The sequence below is a fragment of the Eretmochelys imbricata genome, chromosome 2 (assembly GCF_965152235.1).
Source record: "Eretmochelys imbricata isolate rEreImb1 chromosome 2, rEreImb1.hap1, whole genome shotgun sequence".
Classification (NCBI taxonomy): domain Eukaryota; kingdom Metazoa; phylum Chordata; order Testudines; family Cheloniidae; genus Eretmochelys; species Eretmochelys imbricata.
In genome coordinates this window covers 250,329,240-250,348,222 of record NC_135573.1, presented here as the reverse complement: position 1 = coordinate 250,348,222, position 18,983 = coordinate 250,329,240, and the positions used below count along the sequence as shown (strand labels likewise).

General features: G+C 45.8%; 1 protein-coding gene across 1 annotated transcript in view; it reads left to right on the top strand.

Moving 5' to 3' along the window:
- Positions 1-3,997: 3,997 nt before the first annotated feature.
- Positions 3,998-18,983, top strand: part of RNF32 (ring finger protein 32) — a 43,970-nt gene continuing 28,984 nt past the window's right edge. Inside the window, exons 1-2 of the mRNA XM_077809488.1 lie at positions 3,998-4,012; positions 5,315-5,585. Of these exons, the coding sequence (XP_077665614.1) occupies positions 3,998-4,012; positions 5,315-5,585 (286 nt within the window). The remainder of the gene's footprint in view (positions 4,013-5,314; positions 5,586-18,983) is intronic.

Below are 18,983 nucleotides of genomic sequence, written 5' to 3'. Positions count from 1 at the left end.
TCAAGCGTTCTTACAACTACAATACCCACCTGCGGAAGTGAAGAAACAGATTGATAGAGCCAGAAGAGTTCCCAGAAGTCACCTACTACAGGACAGGCCTAACAAAGAAAATAACAGGACGCCACTAGCCGTCACCTTCAGTCCCCAACTAAAACCCCTTCAATGCATTATTAAGGATCTGCAACCTATCCTGGTATTGTATATCCTGAAGGATGACCCAACACTCTCACAAATCTTGGGAGACAGGTCAGTCCTTGCCTACAGACAGCCCCCCAACCTGAAGCAAATACTCACCAGCAACCACATACCACACAACAGAACCACTAACCCAGGAACTTATCCTTGCAACAAAGCCCGTTGCCAACTGTGCCCACATATCTATTCAGGGGACACCATCACAGGGTCTAATAACATCAGCCACACTATCAGAGGCTCGTTCACCTGCACACCCCCCAATGTGATATATGCCATCATGTGCCAGCAATGCCCCTCTGCCATGTACATTGGTCAAACTGGACAGTCTTTACGTAAAAGACTAAATGGACACAAATCAGATGTCAAGAATTATAACATTCATAAACCAGTCGGAGAACACTTCAGTCTCTCTGGTCACGCGATTACAGACATAAAAGTTGCGATATTACAACAAAAAAACTTCAAATCCAGAGTCCAGCGAGAGACTGTTGAATTGGAATTCATTTGCAAATTGGATACAATTAAGTTAGGCTTGAAAAGAGACTGGGAGTGGCTAAGTCATTATGCAAGGTAACCTATTTCGCTTGTTTTTTCCAACCCCCCCCGCTCCCCCCACTGTTCCTCAGACGTTGTTGTTAAACCCTGGATTTGTGCTGGAAATGGCCCACCTTGATTATCATACACATTGTAAGGAGAGTGATCACTTTAGATAAGCTCACGAAAGCTTATGCTCAAATAAATTGGTTAGTCTCTAAGGTGCCACAAGTACTCCTTTTCTTTAAGGCAAGGGAGTGTTTAGAGTATGGTTTGTTTGTTTCAACAGTTTCCACTACAATTAAAACAAAAAATCTGTTGGTTTTTTAACTAATAAAAGATAGTTTTTCAAAGTTTAAATTATTGTGAAAATCTGACCCATGTCACTTTAAATATTGGGACAGCTTTCATTCCATAATAAAGAGCAGGGGAAATTATTATTACTATATAGTCTGTGCTTTAAATTCAACTCAGAAGCCGAGCAACAGTGTGGGAGATCGTGAATAGGGCCTTACCAAATTCATGGCCATGAAATGAACCGTGAAATCTGGTCTCCCCCTCTGAAATCTGTTTTTCTGTGTGCTTTTACCCTATACTATACAGATTTCACAGGGAGACCAGCATCTTGCCACCCTTACCTCTACACTACCTTCAGAGCTGGGTGGGTGGAGAACAGCGGCTGTTGGCTGAGCGCCCAGCTCTGAAGGTGGTGCCCCACAAGCAGCAGCGTAGAAGTAATGGTGGCAATACCATGCCATGCCACCCTTACTTCTGTGCTGCTGCCTTCAAAGCAGGGTGGCCAGAGAGTGGTGGCTGCTAACTCAGGGCCCAGTCTACAGGCAGCAGTGCAGAAGTGAGGGTGACAATGCCATACCATGCCATCCTTACTTCTGTGCTGTTGCTGGTGGCAGCACTGCCTTCAGAGCTGGGTTCCTTGCGAGCAGCCACCACTCTTCAGCTGCCCAGCACCACTGCCAGCAGCAGCAGCGCAGAAGTAAGGGTAGCAGTACTGCAGCTCCCTTCTAGAATAACTCTGCAACCCCCACCCCAACTCCTTTTTGGGTCAGGAACCCTACAATTACAACACCATGAAATTTCAGATTTAAATAGCTGAAATCATGAAATTTACTATTTTAAAAATCCTATGACCATGAAATTGACTTAAATGGACCATGAATTTGGTAGGGCCCTAGCACACAAGTGTAAAGTGCTCCTTGTGAAATTGTTCACTCATTAAAAAGATGGCTGTATTCTATGCCATTTAAAGTTTCTGAATAAGCTTATGGATGTTGTCTACATAGAATACATCGTAATAGTCTAATTCTGAAGTGACAAAGCCATGGATGACAACAGCAAGGTTTTCATTTGAAATGGTCTGCAAATGAAATTGGCTCTTTTGGCCAAACATAAATGGAGGAAAGCAATCCTAGCCACTGATACTATCCAGAACTCCATGTGATAAACTCTGGTAATCAAAGACGGATGCACAACCTCGTTGAAGGAGAATAGAACCACAGTCATGTCTTCTGGTTATTTTCCCCAACCTACCATCACCTCCAAATGATCAAGGACCTTGATTATCATACACATTGTAAGGAGAGTGATCACTTTACATAAGCTATTACCAGCAGGAGAGTGGGGTGGGGGGAGAGAAAACCTTTTGTAGTGATAATCACCCATTTTTTCATGGTTTGTGTGTATAAAAATGTCTTCTGTACTTTCCACAGTATGCATCCTATGAAGTGAGCTGTAGCTCACGAAAGCTTATGCTCAAATAAATTGGTTAGTCTCTAAGGTGCCACAAGTTCTCCTTTTCTTTTTGCAAAAAGGGTATTGAAGGTGTAGTCATTAGTGAGCAGAAAGAGTGGTGGGGAGCAACACAGACACATCCAGGTCCAAGATTCAGGCAGGGGTTGTGCCACATACAGCCTTGAAGTCAAGGACAAGAAGTTTTAATTAGATGCACACCAGCACAGTGAGTAAATGGTGTCTAGTTATAGTCATGGATAAGAAGGTAGCCTTTGGCAATACCTTTTTGGATGGGATGGAACCATAAGGCTAGTATGAAGAAGACCGGGGAGAAGGAGATTGCAGTAATGAAAGTGGGAGATGATATGGGTAGGGACAAGGAATTTGGACGTTTTTCTATTTGGGGTGGAAATGAAAGGCCAGATTTTGAATAGAGGAGGAAAAAGGCAATATGAGTTGACCATAGTCTTGATGTGGGGCGAGATGGAAAGGGAGAAGTCAAAGACATCCCAAATTAATTACTACAGGCCTGCATGACAGACGATAGTGGCATCATTAACGGTAAAGAAGATTGGAAGTAGTGGAGGTTTGGGATGAAAGATTATGAGCTTAGATTTGGCCATGTTGAGTTTAAGATGACAATAAACAATCCAATGTAGGCAGTCAGGGAGGTAGCAAAATATGATATCAAAGTAGAGTTGCCAACTGTCTAATCACACATACCCAAACACCCTTGCCCCGCCCTCTGCCTCAAGGCCCCGCCCCTTCTCCGAGGCCCTGCCTCGCTCACTCCATCCCTGCTCCCTCCATCGCTTGCTCTCCCTCACCCTCACTCATTCTTACCAGGCAGGGGGTTGGGGTGTGGGCTCCGGGTTGGAGCCGAGCATTCGGAGTGTGGGAGGGGGCTCTGGGCTTAGCCTGGAGCAGCTGGTTGGGGTGCGGTGTGCAAGCTCTGGGAGGGAGTTTGGGTGCAGATGGGGGCTCTGGGCAGGGGGTTGGGGTGCAGGTGGGGTGTGGGGTGCTGGCTCTTGGAGGGGGCTTAGGGCTGGGGCAGAAGGTTGGGGTGCGGGCTCTGGCCAGGCGTCACTTACCTCGAGTGGCTCCCAGTCAGCAGTGCAGCGGGGCTAAGGAAGGCTCCCTGCCTGCCCTGGCCCCTCGCCGCTCCCAGAATCGGCCAGCACATCCCTGCAGCCCCTGGTGGGGCCAGGGGGCTCCGCACGCTGCCCCTACTTGCAGGCACTCCCCCACAGCTCCCAGTGGCCACAGTTCCCAGCTAATGGAAGTTGTGGAGTTGGCACTGGAGTGGGGTCAGCGCATGGAGGACCCCCCCAGGCCACAGGGACGTGCCAGCTGCTCTGGGAGCGGCATGGAGCCAGGGCAGGCAGAGAGCCTGCCTTAGCCCCACTGTGCTGCTGGGCTTTTAGCAGCCTAAAATCTTCCAGTTTGGCTTGAGTAGCCTTGAGGAGATAGAGCCCGATTCCAGGAGACTCCCAATGAAACTGGGAGGGTTGGCAACCCTATGTCGAAGCACAGAGTACAGGTCAGGAGTGGAGAAGTATACCTGAAAGTTATCAGAAAAGAGAGAGAATTCAACTCAAGTGAGCAGATGAATTCAGCCAAGGATAGGGACAAGAGGAGAAGGCTCAGAACAGAGACCTAAGGTACCCAAACTGGGAAGGGGGGACGGGAGGAGGATAATCGACCAACAGATGTTGAAATAGCTTCCAGAGAACAGGGAGAACCAAGAGAGGTCACAGCTTAGATTATAAATGCTTTGGAACAGGATGTGTGTGTGTATGTGTGTGTGTTTGTACAGTGCTTATCTTAATGGGGTCCTGGTCCATGACTGGGGCTGTTAGGTGCCAACACAATACAAATAATCTAAAAGCTGATATAAAGGCAGGATTGCAGGACGGATCCATTAGCTCCTATACAAAAATATACTGTATACAGCATATGTACTACATTGGAGTTTGTGGGGGGAGCGGGGTCACAATCTACTTTTGTTTTACATGGAGCTAATTTTTTCAGCACCATTGTGTGTTGTGCTAACCTCTTGTTGTCCACAGGTGTAGAAAATAGTGAACATTGACAGTACTGTGGAAGTGTACAAAATTAATGAAGGTATTTCTGTTGATCAAAAAGTTACTAATTCTTTTGTATTTTTGGTTTTAGAACTACAAGATATTACAAAATATGCTGTCAATTGTCGCTGTCAATGGAACATCATTATTCTGTTTTGAAGACAAGTAGTTCATCAGTGACTTCAGTCCATAATTCTAAAAACAATTACAAGGTGCACAGGTCATATTTTATTCTTTAATCTTAAAGAAGTGAGCATTACAAAAAATTGAAATGAATATAGATAGGCCCATTTAGTGTGTTAAAAGTAATATATACTTACAAGTATTTGTTTATGTTCAGGGCTATGAAAGGCAAGATTAGCCTTGGGATTGTGTTTAATTATACTGAGGCAAAATATGTTTAGGCATGTCCAACTTTTATAGTTCATAATGAGTTTATTGCATATAATAATTATGGGTTCAGTAATTAAAAGTTAAAAATTACTGCTATTTTATTTAATATAAACCATAAATCAAATGTTTCTTTTGACTTTATAAGTTAAGGTTAGGATGTGTCAGTAACATCAATCTTAAATTTCATATTATGGTAATTGTACATTAGTAAGACTTCAAGCATGGAAGTTGTATATGTATAAAAACCTTTGTTAAATTAAAACATCATTGGCTAAGGGCTGAACTTTTCTTTTTTAATATACTGTACATAATGTACACATATACAAGTCATTTATATTAATAATTTTGGATTTTTTTAGGGCAGTTCCTCCAAACGAGATATTTTAGCTGTTACTGCAGTTGCTTTACAAGATCATATTTTACATAACCTTCAGCTGCAGGATCTTTCATTAGCAGATCCTTTTAAGTCAAAGTTAAGGAATAAAAAGAACATTTACAAACCTGTGAACAAAGAGATGGTCAGAGCAGTAGTAGATACTGGACTAAGAAAAAAGAGCATTCTCCACACAAAAAAGGAAGATCCAGAAAAAGAATATGTCCTTGATCCTAACCCTCCACAATTAACATTAGGTAAACCATTATATTTTGATTTGTGTATTTTTGCATTTTATTTCAAACTTATTAGAATACAATAGCTAGATGTTCTTTTCAATACTATAATTTAGCATAAAGCTGTATAATGCATAGAAAGTTTATAAATGTCAAAATCAAGTACTTTGGACCTTCAGGAAAACAGTGATTATTTAAACGATAAAACTGCCATCAAAAAGGTTGAATACTTTTCACATCTGTCATATATTTGAATTTATTTTCAGTGTGACAGAGAAGGGGAGAAGGAAGAAATAAGTAAGTCTAGATGAATTTTTTCGTTCTAGAAACAGGCACTTTTTTCCCCACTGGTTTTTTGTAAAAAATTTTTTTATATTAGTGGTTGAAAATACAATGCAATACAAGTATAAACAAAAACAGATGTTATTTTTAATATTGGGATGATTATATAAGATTGTGTGCAACTGTCTCTTTACCTTTTATTTAGTAAATGATGTTTACTAGTTTGGGCATAAATTGTGTGCTGTTGCTAACTTTACCCACCCCTGCGCAAATTTAAAAATGTTTGTTTTCACAATGATCTTGGGGCGAACCCCAGCAAGAATTAGCACCTGTAGTTAAATACCTACTTCATATTAAGAAGCAAACATGCAACAAGATAAAAGTCACAAAAGTGAGAGCTTGGAATCATGCATAGTGAGCAAATTTCTTTTAAAAAACGTCAGTTACTAACTTTCCATAACTGTTCTTCAAGATGTGTTGCTCGTGTCCATTCCAATGTAGGTGTGTGCTCATCCCGAGCACTACTGCCAGAAAGTTTTTCCCCCAGGGTATCTGTGGGGTCGGCTCTGGTGCCCTCAGGAGCCGCTCCTTCATAGTGCCTATTTATAGGGCCCCGCTGCCTCTCAGTTCCTTCTTGCTGGCTAACTTGGACAGAGGGGCAGGCGAAGTGGGGTGGAATGGACATGAGCAGCACATCTCGAAGAACAACAGTTACGGACGGTTAGTAACTGTTTTTTCTTCCTTGAGTGCTTGCTCATGTCGATTCCAGTGTAGGTGACTCCCAAGCAGTTACACAGGTGGAGGGTTTGGAGTTTATTGGCACACTGATTGTAACACCGCTTGGCTGAAACCCACATCATCTCTAGCTTGCTGGGTGATGACATAGTGGGACGCGAAAGGGGGGACTGATGACCATGTTGCTGCTCTATAAGTGTCCTGAACTGGGACTTGCGCCATGGACGATGCTACTGATGCTTGAGTTCTTGGAGAATAGGCTGTCAGTGGAGGAGCCAGGACTTCACTAGGTCATACCATGTGCAGATACAGACAGTGATCCACAACTAAATTCTCTGGTCTGAGACTGGATGGCCTTTCATTCTGACTGCAATGGCTATGAAAAGCTGAGTGGACTTCCGAAAAGGTTTAGTCCTTTCTATGGAAAAGGTTAGTGTACACATAACACCTAGCTGGAGTCTCTGTTCCTCCCTTTAAGTATGTGACTTCGGATAGAAGACAAGTAGGAAGATATCCTGGTTACTAAGGAATTGTGAGACCACCTTTGGCAGGAAGTCCAAGTGTGGCTGCAGATGAACTTTGTCCTTGAAGATGACTGTGTATGGTGGTTCTGAAGTAAGAGCTCTGCTCTCTGAGACCTTTCTGGCAGAAGTAATGGTGACTAGGAAGGCCACCTTTCAGGACAGGTAGAGCAGAGAGAACGTTGCCAGTGGTTCAAATGGGGGTCCTGTTAGATTGCCAGCACCAAGCTGAGGTCCAGGGAGGGAGTGGCTTGTGTACCTAGGGGTATAGCTGCTCCAATCCCTTAAGAAAACGATTACAGATCGAGTTTGAGAAAACTAACTGCCTGTTCATCCATGGGTGAAAGGCTGAGATTGCAGCTAGATGGACCCTAATATATGATACTGTTAGGCCTTGCTGTTTCAAGTGGAGTAGATAATCTATAATGAAAGGCAGTGTTGACTGAGCAGGCAAAACCCCTTTTGCACTGAACAGATGGAGAATCTCTTCCACTTTGCCAGGTAAGTGGTTCTAGTGGACAGTTCCCTGCTCCCAAAAAGCACCTCGCAAACTGGCCCAAAGCATGGCAGTTCTGCAGGATTCAGCCATGGAGCTTCCAGACTCGAGGTTCAGATTACATACACAGCCGTGGTCCTGAGAGATCAGGCCCAGGAACAGGGGCAGGCTGATTGGCGTGTCCACCAAGAGATCTAGGAGGGTGGTGAATCAGTGCTGACATGGCCGGGGCTATCAGGATAGGACACGTCCTGTCCCTTCTGCCCTTCAGCAAAACTCTGTATGAGAGGGATGGGAGGGAACGCATACAAGAGATGGTCTCTCCAAAGGAGGAGAAAGGTGTCTGTGAGTGAGACCAGGCTGTGGCAAGGAAGTAGCAGAACTGAAAACACTTCCTGTTGTGTTTTGTCACAAACAGGTCTACCTGCGGAGTTCCCCACCTCTGGCAAATGGTGCTCACGATCTGGGCAAATGGACCATTCGTGATGGTTGGGAAAGGATCTGCTGAGGTGATCCACTAACTTATTTGAGCCCGGAAAGTAGGAGACTTCGAGGTGAATCGAGTGGGCTATGCTGAATTCCCACAGTCGAAGAGCTTCTGGCATAGGGGAGAGGAGTGTTCTCTGCCCTGCTGTCGTGTTGTCTGTAAGGACCGACATGCTGTTGCCCTCCAAATGGGTTTGGAACACCTGGCAAGCTAGGTGCACTGCCCTCAGTTCCCTCACATTGATGTGTAACGAGAGGTCCTTCGGGGACCAGAGGCCCTGAGTTCTGTAGGTCCCCAAATGAGCCCCCCATCCCATTGCTGATGCATCTGTAATGAGAGACTTTGATTGGGACCTTGAGAGTGGGATTCCTGCACATACTGTCTGTGGGTCCAGCCACCAAAGAAGAGTTGCAATCACAGACAGAGGAAGTGATACCACCCTGTCCAAATGGTGTCAGCCCAGTGCATATGTCGATGCCAGCCGAGGCTGTAGAGGTCTGAGCCATAATCTCGCATGTTATACCAAATAGGTGCATGACGCTCTATGCCCTAGGAGCTTTAAGCAGTTTCTTGCTGTGGTGATGGGGTGATTCTTCAGGCTCTCTCTGAGCACCCCAAGTGCTCTGAACAAGTTTTCGAGAGAAAGGCTCTGGACTAGGTCAAGTTGAGGACTGTCCCAATTCTATCCTTTGAACTGGGGAAAAGGTAGATTTCTGCATATTTATCAATCGCTCCAGGTCCTGGAAGGTTGACTGTATTATCTCCACATCTGCCTCCACCTGGGCCTTGGATTGACTTTTGATCAGCCAGTTGTCGAGGTAGGGGTAGACCTGAACCCCTTTTCTCCCAAGGAAGACTGCAATGACTGCCATGCACTTTGTGAACACTTGAGGGGCTACTGACAGGCTGAATGGGAGCACAGTAAATTGATAGTGCATGTGGTTCACAATGAATCATAGGAACCTTTTGTGTCCCTGAAATACCGCAATATGAAAATATGCATCCTTCAAGTCGAGGGCAGTGTACCAGTCCTCTAGGTCCAGAGACGGGATAATGGAGGGCAAGGAGACCATGTGGAACATCAGTTTCTTCATGAATCTGTTGAGGTTTCGTAGGTCCAAGATCGGTCTGAGATCGCCATTGGCCTTCGGGATTAGGACCCCCAATCCTTTCACTCTAGTGGAACCTCTTCCATTGCTCTCGCCCTTAGGAGCAACTTGCACCTCTTGGGCTAGAAGTTGCTCATGAAAAGGGTCCCTGAAGAGGAACAGGAAGGGTACGGATCCATGCGCGATAGAAGTGGGACAACTGGTCAACAAAAATAGGGAAAATTGGATCCACATATTGTCCTGGTACATCGTCCCTGAGAGTCCCATCAAAAGGCTTGCTTAGACCCCACTGATTGTCTCGGAGGGGCAGGCACTGGGACAGATGAGGACTGGGACAAAAGCCTCCTCTTATAGCCTCCACTCCTCCTGCTATAGTCTTGTCTCTGCTCTGGCGGATAAAAGCAGGCCAATGGTTGGGGCTTATGGTAATTCCTGGTGGGAGCTGGTGTATGCAACCCCAGAGATTTCAGGGTGGCTGTAGAGTCTTTCAGACTATGCAGCTTGAAGTCTGTTTGTTCCGAAAACAGTAACTTGCCTTCAAGCAGAGGGTCCTGCACTGTCTGCTGCACCTCATAGGGCAACCTGAGGACTGAAGCCACGAACTTCTTGACATAACCATAGCCAAAGCCATGGATCAGGCTGCAGAGTTTACTGTGTCCAAAGCTGGCTGGAGGGATGCCTTTGCCACCAATTTCCCCTCTTCAACTAGGGCCAAGAACTCACCCCTAGACTCCTGCAGCAAAAGCTCCTTGAAGTTTGCCATTGCGCTCCAGGAGTTGAAATCATACCGGCTCAGGAGCACTTGCTGGTTTGCGATCCTGAGCTGGACGACACCAGTTGAGTACACCCTCCTGCCAAAATGGTCTATTTTTTTGGCGTCTTTGGCCTTGGGAGTTGGCCCTAGCTGATCTTGCTGCTCCCACTCATTTGCGGCTGAAACTACCAATGAGACCAGTGACTGTGTGTATGTGTACAGGAATTCATACCCCTTGGAAGGGACAAAGTACTTTTTCTCCATCCTCTTCGCAATAGATTGGAGGGACACAGGGGTCTGCCATAAGGCCTTGATGGGGTCCAAAATGGCATTGTTCAAAGGCAGAGCCATCCGTGATAGCCCTGAAGCTGCTAAAATATCCACCTGGGCATGGGATGATTCAGAGATCTCCTCGACCTGGATACCCAGGTTCTGGGCTACCCTCCTGATGAGCTCCTGGTGCGCCCTATAGTTGTCCTGGGAAGACTCTACACTTGTTCCAGTCACTGTCTCTTTGGGAGAGGAGGAAGAGGAAGCCTGTACCAGCAAGGGGCCTTGTTCCTCACCCTCTGAGCCGGATGGGTCCCATGGGGCTGGGTCTTGCAGTTCAGTACTGGGCTTGGCACTGAGGCCTGGTCCCTGCTCCAAGGTAATTGGTCAGGGAGCTCTCAACCCCAATGCAATGGAATAGGGCCTCCTGGACTGTGGACCCTGGACTGGCTGAAAAGCCCAGGGATTCCAAAATGGCCACTGTAGTGGCATCTGCCACTGCGCTGGTGGCCAGGGCATTGGTGAAATGCCCTGGCTCATCTCAGTCATTGGGTGTTGTCAGTTGGAGTGGTGCCTGCTCCTGCGGAAGACGAATGACTCCACCTCAGACTCTGGGGTGAGGCGATGCCAACTGGTGTCGGTGAATGGTGCCAGGAGGAAGGAGATGGGCACTGCGACATCATGGCTGGCTTACCTTTTGATGGCACCTGGGGTCTCTGTGATGCAAAGGTCCTTGCCTCCGGTGCCACCGCGGTCAGCTCCTGAGTGGCAGGAGATGGCAGTACCAGTACCAGATGACAGCAACTCCCTCGCTGCCTCTAACGCCTCCAGCATGGACTGAAGCACCAGGGCTGTTAAACTCTGGTGGCTCTCCCTTGGTGTAGAGTCCAACAACACCCTTACTGGGGCCGGAGACAATGGTATCGTCTGCACCGCTGGCATTTCCTAGTGGCCTGACATGGGTCACCCTCTGTCTGCATCTCTATGCCCTGCAGACCTTGGGGTTGGGGATCTCCCCAGATCAGGTTTTCTCTGCTTCTTTCTTGGCACTGGCAATAGAGAGCGGTGCCAAGAATCCCATGCTGGAGTTGTCTTTCCCGGCATTGGGGATGAGTGTCGGTGCCAGGCTGTAGACACAGAGTCTTTTCTCGGCTCCAGAGAAGCGAAACAACACTGCACCTCCTTTAGAGACACTGGGGCACTTCTCACTGAAGCCAAAGTACTTGGTGCCAAGTCAATGTGTCTCGGCTCCAAAAGGGGACAAAGCGCTGCCTCCATAAGGAGGTAATTGAGTTTGGTGTCCCTGTCCTTCTTAATTCTGGGCCTGAAGCCCTTGCAAATCCTGCAACGCTCCTGCATGTGGACCTCCCCCAGATGCTTGAGGCAGCTGGAATGTGGCTGTATTAACCAGTATTGGCTGACGGTATGACACACATGGCTTGAACCCTGGGGACCGAGACATACCCCAGCGCCATGGAAGGGCTAACCCTGCTAAATGGAGTCCGCTATCAACTATACTAACTAACTTAAACTTTAAGAGAAGAACTATTTACAGATTATCAACAAAGTCCACTGAGAAAAATGCAAGGAAAATGCATATTTGCAGGAAAATGCAAGGAAGAGCAGCAGTTCCAGAGACCGTCACGGGTGGTAAGAAGGAACTGAGGTGGCAGTGAAGCCCTATATACCAACACTGTGAGGGCACAACTTCAGGGAGCACCTGAGCCGATCTGACAGATACCACCGAGGGAAAAACTTTCTGGTGGTGGTGTTCAGAGCAAGCACAAACCTACATTGAAATGGACATGAGCAAGCATTCAAAGAAGAAATATTTTTTTATTATAATACAATTTTACAGTGGCAATAAACATTGCTATAAAAATGCAGCAAGTATATTAGCAGACTAACAGCCATTATGTCTTTCCCAACCATTAGTTTCAGAGATCCCCTTGCTAAAGGTTTCTACAGCATTCTTATCATGAACCATTTCTTTTGGTTTCCCTATCTTTCCCCTCATGGGCGCCGACTCCATGGGCACTCCAGGGCTGGAGCACCCATGGAAAAAAATTAGCGGGTGCTTAGCACCCACTGGCTGCCAGCTCCCCTACTTCCCCCCAACCAGTGCCTCCTGCCTGCCGGAGGCCGTACCAATCAACTCCTCCCCCTCCCTTCTACTGCCTACCGCCTGCTGCAGTCAGCTGTTTTGCAGTGTTCAGGAGGCTCTGGGAGGAAGGGGGAGGAGTGGGAATGGGGCATGCTCAGGGGAGGGGGCAGAACTGGGCGGGAAGAGGCGGAGAGTTGGGATAAGGGGTGTGGGCGGGGTCTGAGGTGGAGCGGGGGTGGGAAGACATGGGATGGGGTGGAGGGTTTGGGGGTACGTGGTGGGTGGGGGTGGGACCTGGGCGGAGCAGGGGGGGTTGAGCACCCCTGGGGCCTGGAGGAAGCTGAGGCTTATGCTTCCCCCTTTCCCCCCAAAACTTCTTGACTAGACTTTTTAAAAAAGACACAGACCTTCCCCATCAAGATCTTACAATTTAGTGAGATAAACACAGATCATGATGATTTAATCTCTTGTTGTGCCCAGAGGCCCCAGTGAAGATCACATTGCAATTGCGGTAGCTGCTGTGCAGACACACATGCCTGTACTCTAAAGAATTTAAAATTCAAGGCCCTGATTCTGCAAAGAGAACTACACAAAATCAATAGGACTCCACACAGGCAAAATGGTCTGCCTGTATGGAATCAATTGCAAGGTCAGGACCTAATTTCATAAAATAGTAGAAATGTAGGGCTGGAAGGGACCTCGAGAAATCGTTCAGTTCAGCCCCCTGCACTAAGGCAGGGCAGCTAAACCTAGACCATCTCTGTTTGTCCAACCTGTTCTGAAAAACCTCTCAAAACCTCCCTGCAAAACTTAAGCCCACAAAGCTTAACTACCCTTATAGTTAGAAAGTTGTTCCTAATATCTGACCTACATCTCCCTTTCTGCAGTATAAGCCCATTACTTCTTGTTCTACCTTCAGTGGACATGGAGAACAATTGATTGCCATCCTCTTTAGAACAGCCTTGAACCTATTTGAAGATCCATCAGCTCCCCCCAGTCTTTTTTCAAGACTAAACATGCCCAGTTTTTTTAACCTTTCCTCAGAAGTCAATTTTTCTGCACTCTTTATCATTTTTGTTGCTCTCCCCTGGACTCTCTCCAATTTGTCCACATCTTTCCTAGTGTGGTGCTCAGAATTGGACACTAATCCCCTGATCCTTTTCAGCAGTAATACTGCCTACCCAGTTATTCCCCATTTTGTAATTGTGCATTTGATTTTTCTTTCTTTAGTGCAGTACTTTGTACCTGTCTTAACTGAATTTCATTTTGTTAATTTCAGACCAATTCTCTAGTTTGTCAAGATTGTTTTGAATTCTAATTCTATCCTCCCATCTCCTTCAGAAGGGAGTTCCAATCACCGGTAGTCTATACCTCTTCCTCTTGGTTGTGGTGACTCTGAGCCTCCCAGGCTTGGGGACCAGTGGCTCCTCCCCACTTTCTGTTGCCGGTACAGGGATGGATGGGGGATCTAGAAGGTGGAGCTAGGTCTACTTGCTGAGGTGGTCAGGAGCCAGTCTCCTCTCTGCAGAGCAGGCTGTTCTCCTTCCTCCTGTGGTGTACTAGACTCAACAAATGAGTAACAAATAGGACAAAAGGGAGTGGGGCAACAAGGGTAGTGATAATATGTTCACATGGTTATGGTTCCATGTCAGTTAAAAGGACTGTTTGTTTGGGTTTTATATTTATTTGCCTCATATAAATGGTGAGAGTCATTATGGAAGCTGAAGGCTTAGCTGAAAAAAATCAGTTAAAGTGGGAATGTATTCATTTGTTTTTTATAAGAAAGACAAAATATTTCCTTCCCAATTCATAGCACTAACTAAAGGGTCCAATATAGATTTTTGTGCAAGTGATTCCAAAGAATGTATTGAAAAACAGAAATACTGAAATTACTCATTTAAAATTTTTTATAAAGTATGATTCTGTAATTTAAAATTGAAAAAAATAAATTTAAAACTTTTACATTTAAACATCTTGACGTAATCTTCAGTATATCTTTACACAATAAACTGTTTACATTTTTGCCATAACTTTTTCCCATCTCTCACAATAATTGTATCCTCATACAATATTTCATTCTACTAATTAAATTTTCAATTCTTATTGTTGTGAGGACAACCTTGAAAATGTGAAGTGATGTAATGTTCTCTTCCTAAGTCTGCAGACAAGTCAAACAATAGCTCAGGTCTGTACTGCCCCGTCTCAGCAGTGACATTAACTTTAAAGCTAAAGATGTGCAATTTAAATGTCAATATTTATAATTGTTTCACTTGTTGGTCATTTTAGCAGAAACATCGAGCTAATGCAAAATGGATTTGTCATGTAAACTTTTGGTGGGTAAACATGAATATTCTTGCATCTTGACACTCCAACCTCCATCCCTAGGGCCTTGACAAATGCAATTATGCCCCACTTGTATTCATTCAAAATGCTGCTGCAAAGATAATTTTCCGGGCTAGTCACTTTGACCGTACCACCCCTCTGTGTGTGTCCCACCACTTTCTCTCTCTTCTGTACTGCATTGTAACAAATGACTCATCTTTGTTTTTAAGGTTGTTCTGGAGGGGGTGCAGAGGTGAGGGCTGTGGGTGAGGGCAGTGGGGTGTGGCTGCAGATGAGGCGTTTGGGATATGGGAGGGGCTCAGGGCAAGAGTATGGGTGTAGGGGGGTGAGGGCTCTGTCTGGGGCTGGGAATGAGAGGGGCTCAGGGTGAGAGTATGAGTGTGGGGGGTGAGGGCTCTGTCTGGCACTGGAGAGTTTGGGGGGTTAGAGAGGCTCGGGGCTGGGGCAGAGGGTTGGAGTTCAAGGAGATGAGGGCTGTGGATGGGACTGGGGATGAGGGGTTTGTGGTGTTGGAGGGGGCTCAGGGCTGGGGCAGAGGGTTGGGGTGTGGGGGATAAGGGCTCTGGCTGGGACTGGGGATAGGGTGTTGGAGGGGCTCAGAGCTAGGGTAGAGGGTTGAGGGTGCAGTGGGGGGGTGAAAACTCTGTCTGGGGGTGTGGGCTGGGCATGAGTTTGGGGTGCAGTGAGGCTGCTCTGGGACAGGGGCCAGAGAGGAGGACTCCCCCCAGCCCTTTCCCTGCTGGCAGCAGCAAGCTCTGGGGGAGAAGCACCCCTTCCTCCCGCACCCAGCAGCACACTCACCCCCACCACTGTCACTGCATGTGCTCCTAGGGCTCCTCTCAGGTCCAGGAATCTTCCTCGTCTCCCCCGTGGTGGGTGCCAGGGGGTGCTGCGTGCACCTCCTCCCCTGCTGTTGCCCCTGACTGTAGCCTCACTGAGGGTGAGGGATGGGGCTGCCTCCTTGCCCAGCATGGGGCAGGAGTGGTGACTGAGGGCTGGGGGGGGGGGGGCCCTGTGCTGGTGGAGGGTCCTGCCAGAAAACAGAAGGGTCTGAGGCGGAAGGGCAGGCTCAGAGTCAGTCTGCCCTGGCATTGGAGATGGGGGGCACTAGGACCCTGCAGTAGCAGTTGCTGCAGGGAGGCAGCATGGCTGCATGGAAGAGGCAGCCAGGGACACTCTGCTCCAGGGCCCCGGGGAGACGCACGGTGGGGGACCGGGGGACACTCAGGGGAGGTGCAGGGGGCAGCAGGTGGAGCTGGGCCCCTGGGCTCTGAATATTGCTGGCGCTAAGGCACCACGTGGAGCTAGGACTCACTACCCCTGATTGTAAGCTCTTTGAGGCAAGGACTGTCTCCCTATTACATGTTTGAACAGCACCTAGTAAAATGGGATTCTGATCCATGTTTGGGGCCTTTAGAAACTACTGCAATACAGATAATAAACAACAGCAAAACTTCTCTCATGACTTGAAGACTACTATGTGGGCTATTTAAATTGCAGATTTCTGATTTATGAAGATGTTAGTCATAATTAGAATCATAGACTATCAGGGTTGGAAGGGACCTCAGGAGGTCATCTAGTCCAACCCCCTGCTCAAAGCAGGACCAATCCCCAATTTTTGCCCCAGATCCCTAAACGGCCCCCTCAAGGATTGAACTCACAACCCTGGGTTTAGCAGGCCAATGCTCAAATCACTGAGCTATCCCTCCCCCCGCAAAATAAATTGTTTCTATTTATGTTGCAGTTTTTACCATATATTCTGTCAATATCACAAGGTATAATATATTTGTCATCAACTTTTTTTTATACAGAGAATGGCCTGTACAATGTATCTTTTTATGGATAAGGGAGTTCAACAGAGAGAACATTTCTTGTCAAAAGGACTGGCTTACAATTCAGCCAGTTTAAGTAATTCAGCACTTTACTGGATGAGCTATATGCAAGATTTGCTCCCACAGCTTGTCTCCTGGACCACGGAAAGGCCTCAGGATCTCTCCTCTCTCTTTTAAAGCCTAAATTTTACTTCATCAATGAAGCTGATAGAGGAATGCATTTTACTACAATGAAGTTGATGGAGAGTGCATTTTTCATCAGTGAAGAGAATATTTTAAACTACTAAATGTAATACTTTAATTTCATACACAGTCTCTTTGCCTCTAGTCCTGGATTTGTGATGCAATTCCAAGCACCCAGAACTATGAGCTCCAGGATCTGTTGAGAGGGGCTGGATTCGTGTCTGGGTATCAAAAGTGCCCAGGGACAGTGCTGAGGATCTCCTAAGCCTGTGAAAAAAAAGTACATATATTGCACTAGGAAATGTACACGCCTGCCAAGGGAACCTGCCTGCAGCATTGGTTAAAGTTTTCTTTGCCACCTAGTTTGGGTTGGTAATGCAGCATATAAAATTGCTTAACTGCTTGATCAAGAGGCTGTTATTTTCAAAGTTACAAGAAGTTTGTGTGTGATGTGATGGAAATCTATAGTTAAAGAGTATAAACTATAGTAAGAAGAAACTTAACCTTAGACATTATGCTTATTTTAATTGCTAAGTATATTTAAAAATTTTTTACTATCTACAGAACAATCATGGTTTTTTTAGGAAAGCTGTGTGCCTCGTGAATAAAAGTTTGCAAATAAACTTATAACTGAGATAAACCATAAAGCCAGACTCAGCTTTTGAAGACATCTTTTAAGCTCTGTGAAACTCTTCCCTCTCTTCACAAGGACTGGAATTGCTGGATAAAACAACTTCTTTAATCATTAAAATCATAGCTGTCCTTTGAGTCAGAAGTACAGAAGTCTTCCTCACATATAATCTACGGCAGAGCTCAAGATGGTGGGTTCAACTAAATTGTTCCATTTGCCATTGTCCACAGCTAATTGCTGCACATTACAGCTGACTTTGGGCACCGATAGCAACTGAAACATACTGGACAGGCAGAATTATGAAGTGTTCATAAAGGTTCACAGAGATAGGAGAATGTTACACTTTGTGGGTGGATATTTATCAATAAATATTTTTAGAAAGCCTCTGTGAAAGATCTGTTTTAAGGAGAACCACACTGTGAAAGGAAAGATCATCAAAACCGCAAGCCTCATAGTTTAATCTTAGGATCTCTGCTTGATAATTTTAGGGATGATGGTATTGTGCACAGTCAAGTCCAATAACTCAAGTTATTACATATAACGACTTCAAAAATTCATGTTCAGGAACTAGAACCACACACGCAGCAAGACCTCTAAAGATTTACCAAACTCTCTGTATCAGTAAGCTTGTGGATACTTTGGTGGTCATTCAGGGAAATAATCATGCAAGGCACTCTCATTGACAATGGATATCAGCTTGCCAGGAGTCGTTGCAAAGATGCTGGGAGTCCCCATTGGAATCAGGAGTCATTACAAAGACACTGGTCACAGGAGAAAGGAACATGACCATATCAGATTTCTGGAGCTAAGAGTAGTTCATCTAATCTTATCACTGCAAGCTCACGTTCAAGGAAGAATCTCTCTAATAAGGTCAGGCTGTGGTTCCACAGGCAGGGTGTGCCACAGTCCGCATCACAAAGCCATATAATTGTTCTAAAGGGCTGAACGAAATGTGGAATCAAAGTTGTATATACCTGAAAAACTATAAAAATGGACTAGCTCAACCAAAGACCAATGATCCAAAGGGAATGGAGTGTCCCTTTGGAATTCCTCCAATACCTTACTGAGATCTTGAACAAGACCAAAGTCAACCTAGGGCATTCACAAGACTTCCAAGAATTGTCAAGACAAAATGGTATTTCAAAAGGAATGGACACAGAAGTAACAGCAGTAGAATCCATCTCAGGACTGCCTAAAGAGCATCTTGTATGTCTTCTACCTTAATTCCTCTTTTAGATAAGATAACCCAGAAAAATCAGAGTGGAAAGAAACATCATAACACAGCCTCAAAAAGGTCTCAAACACGCTGGTACTTGGTGGCAATGCTAGAAACTCAATTCTTCTTGTGTAAGGAACTTCTCTCTCTCCAGGACAAATTAGGCTGATGGGCTTGGATACACAAGTCTGATGGCATGAGTTTTGAAAGGTAGATGCAGAAGAAAAAAAGATTACTCAGAATGAGTCATTGCTACTCTCAGCTTCTAGAAAAGACTTTACATCTTAGGTTTATGACAGGTTTTGATCAAAATTCAGCCACTGTTAGATACAAGAATATAAATTCACCCAAATGTGAGATTTCCAGCATTCTGTTATTCCTTAATGAAGAATTGGAATGCAGCTTAAATGGTAGTACCCTCGAGGTCCAAACTGCATCACTAGATAACCTTCGAGA